At 41.0% G+C, this 12,447-nt stretch overlaps 1 protein-coding gene across 2 annotated transcripts in view; it reads right to left on the bottom strand.

Moving 5' to 3' along the window:
* Window positions 1-11,008, bottom strand: part of LOC131351962 (calpain-1 catalytic subunit-like) — an 11,810-nt gene extending 802 nt beyond the window's left edge. Inside the window, exons 1-9 of one of the 2 annotated variants that reach the window (XM_058387733.1) lie at window positions 10,873-11,008; window positions 8,885-9,113; window positions 7,645-7,714; window positions 6,646-6,764; window positions 5,726-5,859; window positions 5,465-5,639; window positions 2,590-2,664; window positions 1,817-1,902; window positions 757-831 (exon numbers count right to left, since the gene is read on the bottom strand). In XM_058387733.1, the coding sequence (XP_058243716.1) occupies window positions 757-831; window positions 1,817-1,902; window positions 2,590-2,664; window positions 5,465-5,639; window positions 5,726-5,859; window positions 6,646-6,764; window positions 7,645-7,714; window positions 8,885-9,103 (953 nt within the window). In that variant the 5' untranslated portion in view covers window positions 9,104-9,113; window positions 10,873-11,008. Of the gene's footprint in view, window positions 1-756; window positions 832-1,816; window positions 1,903-2,589; window positions 2,665-5,464; window positions 5,640-5,725; window positions 5,860-6,645; window positions 6,765-7,644; window positions 7,715-8,884; window positions 9,114-9,807; window positions 9,905-10,872 lie in introns of those variants that run through there. The other variant, XM_058387725.1, reaches the window with a different exon arrangement.
* Window positions 11,009-12,447: the final 1,439 nt, after the last annotated feature.

The raw sequence follows: 12,447 nt of genomic DNA, 5'->3' as shown, positions 1-12,447 counted from the left end.
CTTCTTCATTGTTGTGTAGTTATCAAAGTCAAAGTCAAAGTCAGAGAAGCTTTATTGTCACTTGAACCATATATATCAGATGCAGTACACAGTGACATGAAACAACGTTCCTCCTAGACCAGAGGTGCTACACAGAACACAGACAAAGTACAGAGACGCAGATTTAAATTTAAATTAAACTAAAAAATTAAACTATACTTAAGGTGCAGTCTTTAAGAACTAGACATACAACAGAAGTGCACAGGAAGACGAGACAAGACGAGACGAGACAGGACAGTGCAGACGAACAACATGTAGGCTGAATCATGTACACCTGTTGTTTTTTGTGTCATTAGTCACCTTCTTTAAGCTGCTTTGTTTCCCCATGTCTTTGTCTCGTACCTGTCCTCACTGTGTGTACGTGTCGTGTCTTAGTCTGGATCCTAGACTTTGTGTTGTTCTAACCACAGTAATTGTGCCGTGTGTTTTGTGTGTATGTGTGTGTGTGTGTGTGTGTTTTGTCCCCTCAGTTATTGTATCATGGATTAGTTTTTCGTAATGAATTCTGCATGTGCAACCGCGTTCGCCTCCCAATCATGACATTTATATTACGTTATAATGAGAACTGAACAAGGATATATTAAAATGAATTTTAGAATCTTCATATGTATATATCAAATATATATATATATATATACAGGTTTATTAACAGTAGTATTTTGTAAATATATTAAAGGTGATATAAATTATTATTAGTAGTAGTAGTATTTGACCCACCAGAACTCTCCATTGTTCTTTTCCTCCAGCCATGAGTCTCGATCCTGCTTACTCACATCATTCCACAGACGCGACCTGTAAATAATCCAGAACATCACGACAGATTTTAAAACCAGTGACAGATAGAGCATTAATCTATTTCTCTAAATAATGACTCCATCATGACACAGTGACAGACAGCATGTTTTGTGTAAATCACTGTAACAGCACATCCTCGGGTGTTTTATTCCTCTTATACTGCAGGAATTTGCTAACAATTATTTTTAACTTTAATTCAGGTGAGTTTCCGGTGAGTCTTACAGATTTTCACACTGAGTTTAACCTGTAATTAGGTGAGGAGTGCCAAAACCTTTCCATACTGTAAGTACAGCAGCACTAATCTGAGCTCAGACTCTAAACTCTGCTAGCATTCCAGATGAAGTAAGGATGTCGACTCTGTAAACGTCTGAACCTTCACATCCACACTGCTCTCCTCCTCCGATCACTCTCTTCAAATATTTTTAGTAAAAAGCTGTTGTTTTTTATTTAGATTTATTTAGTTTATTTAATTGTTGTACTTTTATGATTTATCTTTTACTGTGATTTTTTGCTTTACTTAAACATTTAAAAAAAAAAATTAAGTCTTTAAATGTATTGTTTTTGTCCTTACTTAAGTTGTATTGTGAGATTTTGACTCAAAACCTTTTAAAAATAATAATAAAAAATAATAACAAAACTTTATTAACAATAATAATAATAATTATAATATTTTTTATTTATATTTAATATTAATAAAATGTACAATTTATATAAATATTAGATAAATATGTATGTATTATTATTATTATTATTATTATTATTATTATTATTATTATTATTATTATAAAGCTCTGCTCTTGTCAGAGCTGCTGTTATAAATAATAAATCTAGCCTTCTGACCAGTCAGAATCCAGGCCTCAGTATTTCTTTGTCAGTAATAAGGAGAGAGAGAGAGAGTGTGTGTGTGTGTGTGTGTGTGTATTAAAGTGTGCTGCTGAAGACGTGAGTGTGTTGTTAAAACAGAATTTCAGCAGAATCGTACTTATCACTCCAGTCTCCCTTCCACTCTCCTTTCCCCCATGGGTTCAGCACTCTCACCAGTTTCACCAGTTTCCCCTGAGCCTTAAGCTGGGAAAGAAATACACTTTTATTAACTTTTAAACACTTTTAAACAGTTCTAGTTAACTAGAAATAAAAACCATCTGCATTTATTTACAGGAGAAACCTTTTATTTAAGTGGAATAAATACTAAATGAGAAAATATTTTATCAGTATTCTATAAAAAACACAGATATGCAACCACTGTTCCTTCCTTGTACCACTTTTGATAGATACTGACCACTGCAGACCGGGAACACCCCACAAGAGCTGCAGTTTTGGAGATGCTCTGATCCAGTGGTCTAGCCATCACCATTTGGTCCTTCATCAAACTCGCTCAAATCCTTACGCTTGTCCATTTTTCCTGCTTCTAACATCAACTTTGAGGACAAAATGTTCACTTGCTGCCTAATATATCCCACCCACTAACAGGGGCCATGATGAGGAGATACTCAGACTTATTCACTTCACCTCTCAGTGGTCAGAATGTTATGGCTGATCGGTGTATAACAAATTTATAATAAATAAGATTATTAGAAGATTATTATAAAGGTTCCTACATACACACTCAGAAATTAACACACTGATGACTTTTACTGCCCATTTGTTGTTTTTTATCATCTGTAATTATTAGTTTATCATCAAATAAACTGGTGAAGAAATGAAATAAACACACACTGATAATAAACTGATAATAAAGGCAGTTTGGAGACTCACCTTTGTGACTCCGGTGATGGTGTAGGCGTGTCCCTGAACAATGCCGTTGGGCAGCACCGTGTTTGCAGGAGTGGGCTGAACAGTACACCACAGTCAAGACAAAATAAATATAAAGATCATCATGTAAAGATTAGAAAACATCCTGAAAAAACATCCTGTGTGAGAGGAGGTGTGAGGGGAGGTGGGTGAGGGGAGGTGTGTGGGGAGGTGTGAGGGGAGGTGTGTGGGGGAGGAGGTGTGTGGGTAGGTGTGTGGGGAAGGTGTGTGAGGGGAGGTGTGTGAGGGGAGGTGTGTGAGAGGAGGTGTGAGGGGAGGTGTGTGAGGGGAAGTGTGAGGGGAGGTGTGGGGGAGGTGTGAGGGGAGGTGTGTGGGGAGGTGTGGGGGGAGGTGTGTGGGGGAGGTGTGAGGGGAGGTGTGTGGGGAGGTGTGTGGGGGGAGGTGTGTGGGGGAGGAGATGTGAGGGGTGGTGTGGGGGGAGGTGTGAGGGGAGGTGTGTGTGGAGGTGTGTGAGGGGAGGTGTGGGGGAGGTGTGAGGGGAGGTGTGTGGGGAGGTGTGTGGGGGAGGTGTGAGGGGAGGTGTGTGGGGAGGTGTGTGGGGGAGGAGGTGTGAGGGGAGGTGTGTGGGGAGGTGTGTGGGGGGAGGTGTGTGTGGAGGTGTGTGAGGGGAGGTGTGTGGGGGAGGAGTGTGAGGGGAGGAGTGTGAGGGGTGGTGTGAGGGGAGGTGTGTGGGGAGGTGTGAGGGGAGGTGTGAGGCGAGGTGTGTGGGGGAGGTGTGTGAGGGGAGGTGTGTGGGGGAGGAGGTGTGAGGGGAGGTGTGTGGGGGAAGCATGAGGAGAGGTGTGAGGGGAGGTGTGTGGGGAGGTGTGAGGGGAGATTTTTTGGGGAGGCATGAGGAGAGGTGTGTGGGAAGGTGTGAGGGGAGGTGTGTGAGGGGAGGTGTGTGGGGGAGGAGGTGTGTGGGGAGGTGTGTGGGGGAGGCATGAGGAGAGGGGTGTGGGGAGGCATGAGGAGAGGTGTGTGGGAAGGTGTGAGGGGGAGGCATGAGGAGAGGTGTGTGGGGAGGCATGAGGGGAGGTGTGTGGGGGAGGTGTGAGGGGACGTGTGAGGGGGGTGGTGTGTGGGGGGCTGTGTGAGGGGGGGTGTGGGGGAGGTGTGTGGGGAGGTGTGTGGGGAGGTGTGTGGGGGGAGGTGTGGGGGAGGTGTGTGGGGGAGGAGGTGTGTGGGGAGGTGTGGGGGAGGTGTGTGGGGAGGTGTGTGGGGGAGGTGTGTGGGGGAGGCATGAGGAGAGGTGTGTGGGGAGGTGTGAGGGGAGGTGTGTGAGGGGAGGTGTGTGGGGAGGTGTGAGGGGAGGTGTGTGAGGGGAGGTGTGTGGGGGAGGAGGTGTGTGGGGAGGTGTGTGGGGGAGGTGTGTGAGGGAGGTGTGTGGGGGAGGTGTGTGGGGGAGGAGGTGTGGGGGAGGAAGTGTGGGGGAGGTCTGGGGGGGTGTGGGGGAGGAGGTGTGGGGGAGGTCTGGGGGGGACTCTGTGTTAATGAGCTTAAGAAAAATTTTGATTAGCTATTAATTATTATTATTAACTCTATATTTATATCAGTATTTAGCTATATGATTTTGTGTTTTTTATTTTCACCTGCTCAATGTAAAGTGTGTGGGGAGGTGTGGGGGAGGTATGTGGGGAGGTGTGTGGGGGGAGGTGTGTGGGGAGGTGTGTGAGGGGAGGTGTGTGGAGGGAGGTGTGGGGGGGGCGGTGGGAGGGCAGGTGTGTGGGGAGGTGTGTGAGAGGTGGTGTGGGGGAGGGGCGGAGGAGGAGGGGTGTGGGGAGGTGTGGGGGAGGGGTGTGGGGGAGGAGGTGAGGGGGGGAAGGTGAGTGGGGGGGGGAGGGTGAGGGGAGGTGTGTGGGGGAGGAGGTGTGAGGGGAGGTGTGTGGGGAGGTGTGTGGGGGAGGAGGTGTGGGGGAGGTCTGGGGGGGAGGTGTGGGGGGGAGGTGTGGGGGAGGTCTGGGGGGGGAGGTGTGGGGGAGGAGGTGTGGGGGACTCTGTGTTAATGAGCTTAAGAAAAATTTTGATTAGCTATTAATTATTATTATTAACTCTATATTTATATCAGTATTTAGCTATATGATTTTGTGTTTTTTATTTTCACCTGCTCAGTGTAAACTCTCTTCTCTTCGATTTCTGAACAGAGTTTTAACAAGTTCAAGCTTGAAGTCTAAGAACAGAGTGATAATTATTCTGAACGCAGTATAAGTTTTATTTCCTTTCAGTCCCCTACAGAGCTGCTGAGACACGTCAGTGTTCTGTCTCTGTGAGTCTGTTGTTCAGACTGAACACAGCAGGACCACGCCCTACACCTGGCCAGGTAACCCTGAGCTCAGACCCTGGCATGTTGGTGCAGGAAAAAGAGAGAGTACAGCTTCTTCTCACACAAATTCCTTTTAACCAAATGATCTGCACCACAGGAGATAAAGTACAACAATAAAGAAGCTCCTGTTTAACGAATGCTTCAGTGGAGGTATTATTTATTGACTTCCTCTCCGATGAATTCATTTTAAAAATAAAAACCTGTTTTTTTTAACAATAAATCAGTTCAAACGCAGTTTACAGATAAAACATCTTGTAATAAAATACAGTGTGGCATCCATAATGTTACTAATTACACTCTATTAGCATTTAGTGGTTTTTTAATACCTTAACAAATTCATTCAGAAAATTTACTTTAGTGTCTCAGAGCCCTGACTTTAAGGATGAATCCTACTGAACTTGTTAGAACCTGAAACAGATAACTCCAAATGTGTGTGTGTGTGTGTGTGTTTTACAGCACTGTAATAAAAATCAGCCTGAAAGTAATGTGAGAAATTCAACTAAACCGAATAATTACCCCCGGAGGTGTCCCACACCCGATCACAGCTCTACGCTTCACTGCCTGGTCCATCAGATCCCAGAGATTATCAGAAGCACAGGTCAGGTCGAAGGTCTTGTACACACCGCCAGTGAAATCATGCAGGCCATCAGATATAAAGCCACCATTCAGCGCTGCGTAGGAACCGCACACTCTGACCAGACAAACAGAGAGAAATGACCATCACTGAAATACTTACAGAGAGTTTTATTTTAGTCAGAATGACAATCATCCACATACTTGGCGTAGGCTTTCTCCAGCAGTGCAGGCCAGAACTCATTACGGGTTTTACAGTTAACGAAGATCAGCTGTCCTTTGAGTGTAGGTAACTGGTCATCTATCACCACATCCACCCACTTCCTGTTTCTGTAGAACTGTAGAGAGATAACCAGATGAGGTATTTTTTAGCTTTACAGAAGTATAAAAAGATAGAAAAATGATCAAGTTTAAAGTGAAGTTATTATTTATCTCTAATATTTATCCCTAATGAGAAGCCTGAGGTGAGGGTGGTGAGGAAAAACTCCCTGAGATGATCTGAGGAAGAAACCTTGAGTGGAACCAGGCTCAGAAAAGAACCTCATCCTCATCTGGATGACACAGGACAGGAAATAATAATAATCTCCTTTCTACAACAGCAACCAAGAGCTCCTGAGGAACAGGTCAGTGTAGGTTTTGAGGTCATTATAGACTTAACACTAATTCTTTGCTGTCGCAAGCTGACCACTGCAACGTCAGTTCAGAGAAGGTGTGATAGTCTCCAAGTGGTTCTGTCCACAGCAGTTCCCTGGTCACAGGCTGACCACACAGATCTATCCACAGCAGCAGTGAGTGTAATAAACACTGTGTGTTGTGTAGTTGCTCTAGTGAAAGTGCTGCTCTGGAGTGATGAAACAGAGTCACAGCTCTCACCCTGATGATGATTATTTTCCTTTAACTGCATGACCTAGAGTGTTTTATTCCTCTCACACCACAGCAACTTACCAACAATAACAATGACTTATTGATTAAAGAATGCCAGATTGTATATTTTATCCATTTATAGTTACATTTACTCTCTCTGCTAAACAGCATCATGTTCTCTGTTCCATTATATCAGCAATAAACTGTGATAATAATAAATAAAATAAATAATGAGAGGAAATCGGGATTGTTATCCTCACCCTGAAATGAAATATTCCTGCGTAATCCTCATCAAACGACTGATTAGCAGGAATGACCTGATCCATGATGTCCTTCTGGAACGTAATCGCTCCTATTGCAGCCAAAAACCAGCAGTTTCCTAAAAATGCCAAATACACAGGAACAAAAAGAAACAGGATGTTTACTGAACATTTGGACAATTTCATGCTCTTTGTGGGAACAGTTTGGGGATGACCCCTTCCTGTTCCAACATGACTGCACACCAGTGACCAAAGCAAGGTCCATAAAGACATGGATGAGTGAGTTTGGTGTAGAGGAACTTGACTGGCCTGCACAGAGTCCTGACCTCAACCCCATAGAACACCTTTGGGATGAATTAGAGTGGAGACTGAGAGACAGACCTTCTCGTCCAACATCAGTGTGTGACCTCACAAATGCGCTTCTAGAGGAATGGTCAAAAATTCCCATAAATACACTCCTAAACCTTGTGGAAAGCCTTCCCAGAAGAGTTGAAGCTGTTATAGCTGCAAAGGGCGGGACAACTCCATATTACATTCATGTGCATGGAAAGGCAGACGTCCCAAAACTTTTGGCCACACTCACAGTCTCCAAGAAGCAGGGAAAATAGGCAAGTGTAAGGAGTTGAGCGAGTTTAACAAGGGCCACACTGTGATGGTGGCCAGTCAAGTTCCTCCACACCAAACTCGCTCGCCCATGTCTTTATGCTTAAAAAGACCTAATATATCTGGAAGTTGAGTTGCGTCAGTTGGATTTCTTTCTTGTCCAATTGACCTGGCTCCCAGATAACTGGACCTGAATGACTGAGAATCTTCACAGACACAAAGACAAGTATATTTTTATAAATAAGTATAATTTTAAAATGGAAATGTGTTTTGCACTGACATAAATTCCTCAGGGTAAGTGGTTGTGAAGCAATAGACCAGAGAGCAGAGATATAAATTGTTTAATAAAGTTCTAGAGAAATAAAGTGTTTAACAAAGTTCTAAGGATTTACTTACCAAGTTCTCCCTGAGAGAAGTCAAACCTGGACTCTCCATCTACTATAAGACTCGGATTATTTACAAGTTCCTGAAAAAAAACAGTAAACATTTATTAATGCTATTATTATTATTATTATTATTATTATTATTATTATTATTATTATTATTATTATTATTATTATTATTATTATTCCTGTCTCTAATAAAAAACATTAAAAAAGATGTCTCATATAAATGGAGCTGAGATACACACCTGACTTTATTTTATTCTTCTATATTAATCCTTTTTAATTGAATAAGGGTTTGTATTTGTTTTCATCAGGACAGGTTTGTGTTATTGAGTCAGGTTATGTGTAAACAGAAGTGGGATAAAAAATTAGTTCCTGAACTTATTTATACTTAAGATATAAAACTCAAATGTAACAATCAGCTGGATAAATGAGGCTGCTGTGAAGAGCAGACTGTTGTGTTATAATAAAACCCTACACAAGTTTTGACATGAACACAGCCTGTTAAAATTCGACAGTCAGAGAGTGAGACACGAGACACGGCGGGGGCCGAGAGAGGACAGAGGAATGCAGGCATCATTACACAACACGACACAACATAATACAATACAATACAAGAAAACAGACAATTATCTGAATCATTACATAACACCAGAAAACAGAGGAATTTTAGCAACATTACACAATAGAAGAGAACAGAACTCCACCAGATCTGACCTGAGGCTAATTCCTAACTGAGAGACCTTGTTTTCTGTAACTACTAATACTATATAACTCTGTAACTCTATAACTGTGTAACTCTATAACTCTATAACTGTGTAACTCTATAACTCTATAAGTGTGTAACTCTATAACTCTATAACTGTGTAACTCTATAACTCTATAACTGTGTAACTCTATAACTCTATAACCGTGTAACTCTATAACTCTATAACTGTGTAAGTCTATAACTCTAATCATTTAACTGTAAAAGAAAATAATGATCATGTCTTCAATTACATCCTCATTCAGTAAATAGGTTACCATGACAACCACAATTCATGCCTAATACAGACTCAAAGACCATGTCAAAATATTCAGTAGTTAAAATGTTGGTTAGTTAGTAATGTTAACATGTTCTGTGAAGGTGTTTTTAGAAGATAAATTTCAGAACACTAAATAATCTCTCTTTGTGTTATTTTAAACCGATTAAAACAATAGACTGTACTGTGTAGATGAGTTGATGAGGTCAGTGATGAAGGTGAACATACCGATGGTCTTTTCCACACCACTTTACCCACTTGGTTCAGGGGCAGCAGGCCCGAGCCGATAGCGCGCCGATCTGCAGGAAACTTCTCATCCACAAACAGCTCTTTATTATTCAGACATTTCTGATGCAGGGCGAGAAAATCCTGATCCTGAAAGCTCTGAGGATTGTCCCGAGACCCGGCCACATTCAACTTGCGGCGCTTATTCTTCTGAGGAGCCATGAGGAGAATCCTGATTCAAAACAAACACAAAAACACAAAAACTCCGATGAAGTGAATCAACTAGATTTATTACACAACAGCAGTCTGGAAATGAGATGATGATTGAGGGAGAACAGCAGTGTGAATGAACAATAAAACTAATAAATCAAGCAAAAAACATTTAACTCTTAATAAATGTGCTTTAAATGTGCTTTTTTTTCTCAAATTCAAATTTTATTCGTCACATACAAAATCATACACAGTACATGTAGTGAAATGCTTATTACGACTGTCCTACATTTGAAGAAGGATATAAAGTAACATGTGTGGACAAGAAAAGTATAGGAATATAGGTAATAAAAAAATATATGGAAAAATAGGAAGAATAAAAACTATCACAGCAGAAATTAAATACATGATAAATTATGAAAAACACCAATAGTTATGTAAAGCCAATTGTGTATCGGATATACATATACAAATATATGTGTATATAAAAATATAAACATATAATATATATATATATATATATAAATGTGTGTATATAATATAAACATAATAAATAATAATAATATAATACAATAAATTATATATTATATATAATATAATAAAATAATATAATAGTATAATAATATATACTATATAATGTGATAGACAGATAGATAGATAGATAGATAGATAGATAGATAGATAGATAGATAGATAGATAGATAGATAGATCTAACCCTAGATAGACAAAGTGTTTACGGTGATCCAGACTCTCATTCAGACTCTTCAGCATGTAACAGAACAAAATCAGTGTGTAGTGGGGTGTCTAGAGAAGGGGCGTGTCTAGAGACAGGGCGTGTCTAACACACAGAGCTCATCCTACTCTGCTGTAGTGATGTGGATGTGAGTAAATGAAGGCGGTTGTGTACAGACTGTACTGTACCATCCCTCCTCTCTGTCATTCAGCGTCATTACTTACAGAGAAGCTGAAATTCTCACAAACACCAGATTTTAATGTCCAGGAGGTTCTCTCAGCTCTTGCAATCAGGTCAGAGATCATTAACAAGAGCATGTTGAAGAGAAACACAGAGCTTTCACACACTTGTCATCTCTCCTGCTGTGAGAGGAAGTGGAACTGTTTCACATGAGTACCTTTAAGAGGTTATTACACCAAGGGGATATTTGAGAGAATTTGCCTAATGTACTGAGGTTTAGACCTGAGTGTGTGTGTGTGTGTGTGGTCTGCTGAAGAGATAAGGGTGGGGGACAGCAGAAGGGGCGTGGACGCTTCTGCAAAGAGAAGATAATCTTCTTGTAACGCTGTGTAAGGGTCTGCTGAGACTGAGCTCAGGAGTTCCTCATGGACCAGTTCAGCTTTGTTGCGTCTCAGTAAAGTCTGTTTTTGGCATCAACACCCTGAGACACAGGGTTATATAACACCTTATGGCATTTTCAGTAAATGTTAAAAATGTTTATACAGTAAAAGTTCATGTTTGTTGTATGAGTAATAAAACATTATACATCTTTACAGATGGTGCTGCAGGTAAAGCTTGGAGAAGTTCAGCATCAGTACTCATTACACATGGAAATGTCCCACGAGACATTAGACTCTTTTTAGTAGAGAAAAATGAGCTACTAACACACACACACACACACGTAAATATGCCCAGTTAAATCCTCAGTGTGAGAATAATCCAGCTCTAACTCAACTCTTCAGCAGTTTAAAGTTTTCAGCAGTATAACAGAACTGATCAGATCAGGCTTCTTTCTGTTTCTGTAAATATAAATTTATATTTTCTTACCTGAGCGTGTGAACCTGAATGTTGTTCCTCGTCTCTCAGCTGTGTTTGTGTGCGTGAGTCTCAGTTCTGAGGTGAATTTATTCTCCTCCTGGATTAAAAGAACTTGTGGTTTGTGGGTGGAGCTTATAACTACAGAGCTGAGTGCTGCAGGGCTTTACCCTCTCACCTACACCCTCACCCCTCCCCTTACCCTCTCACCTACACCCCCACCCACACCCATATACACACACATATACACACACATATGTGTATATATGTGATAACTTGTATATATATATATATATATATATATATATATATATATATATATATATATATATATATATATATATATATATACTGTATTTATATGTGTGTACACACACACACACACGCACACACACAATCAACCTCAGCAGATTGTTGCACACACAAAACTCTGCACAGGTCACACCTTGTTTTGCATTGTCACTTTACCGTTTATATTCACTGTTAAATTGGATATTCATATTTATGTCTTTTATATCTATATATTTAGCTCATATGTATATATCGTATTTTCTTACATATTATACATTGTTTATATACAGTATATATATATATATTTGTATATGCATATCCAATATCCTATACCTCATTGGTTTTCCATTAATTTATCATATTGTTTTAATATTTGTTTAATAGTTGTATATTTTACAATTATAATATACAACTGTATATATGATCTATGAACTGTATATATGATCTTTTTATATTTCTACTACTTGTTAGTTTTTATATTTCTATTTTTCTTTAATCTTATTTATCTTTCTCTTGGAACAAGGGCAGTCGAAAAAAGCATCTTACTACATGTCATACTGTGTATGAATTTTGAATTTGATATACACTATATTGCCAAAAGTATTCTCTCACCCATCCAAATAATCAGAATCAGGTGTTCCAGTCACTTCCATGGCCACAGGTGTATAAAATCAAGCACCTAGGCATGCAGACTGTTTTTACAAACATTTGTGAAAGAATGGGTCGCTCTCAGGAGCTCAGTGAATTCCAGCGTGGAACTGTGATAGGATGCCACCTGTGCAACAAATCCAGTCGTGAAATTTCCTCGCTCCTAAATATTCCACAGTCAACTGTCAGCTGTATTATAAGAACGTGGAAGTGTTTGGGAACGACAGCAACTCAGCCACGAAGTGGTAGGCCACGTAAACTGACGGGGCGGGGTCAGCGGATGCCGAGGCGCATAGTGCGAAGAGGTCGCCAACTTTCTGCAGAGTCAATCGCTACAGACCTCCAAACTTCATGTGGCCTTCAGATGAGCTCAAGAACAGTGTGCAGAGAGCTTCATGGAATGGGTTTCCATGGCCGAGCAGCTGCATCCAAGCCATACATCACCAAGTGCAATGCAAAGCGTCGGATGCAGTGGTGTAAAGCATGCCGCCACTGGACTCTAGAGCAGTGGAGACGCGTTCTCTGGAGGGACGAATCGCGCTTCTCCATCTGGCAATCTGATGGACGAGTCTGGGTTTGGCGGTTGCCAGGAGAACGGTACTTGTCTGACTGCATTGTGCCGAGTGTAAAGTTTGGTGGAGGGGGGAT

This window comes from Hemibagrus wyckioides, linkage group LG01 (genome assembly GCF_019097595.1).
Source record: "Hemibagrus wyckioides isolate EC202008001 linkage group LG01, SWU_Hwy_1.0, whole genome shotgun sequence".
Classification (NCBI taxonomy): Eukaryota; Metazoa; Chordata; class Actinopteri; order Siluriformes; family Bagridae; genus Hemibagrus; species Hemibagrus wyckioides.
The sequence above is the reverse complement of the archived record's forward strand: the minus strand, read 5'-3'. Positions and strand labels throughout refer to the sequence as shown.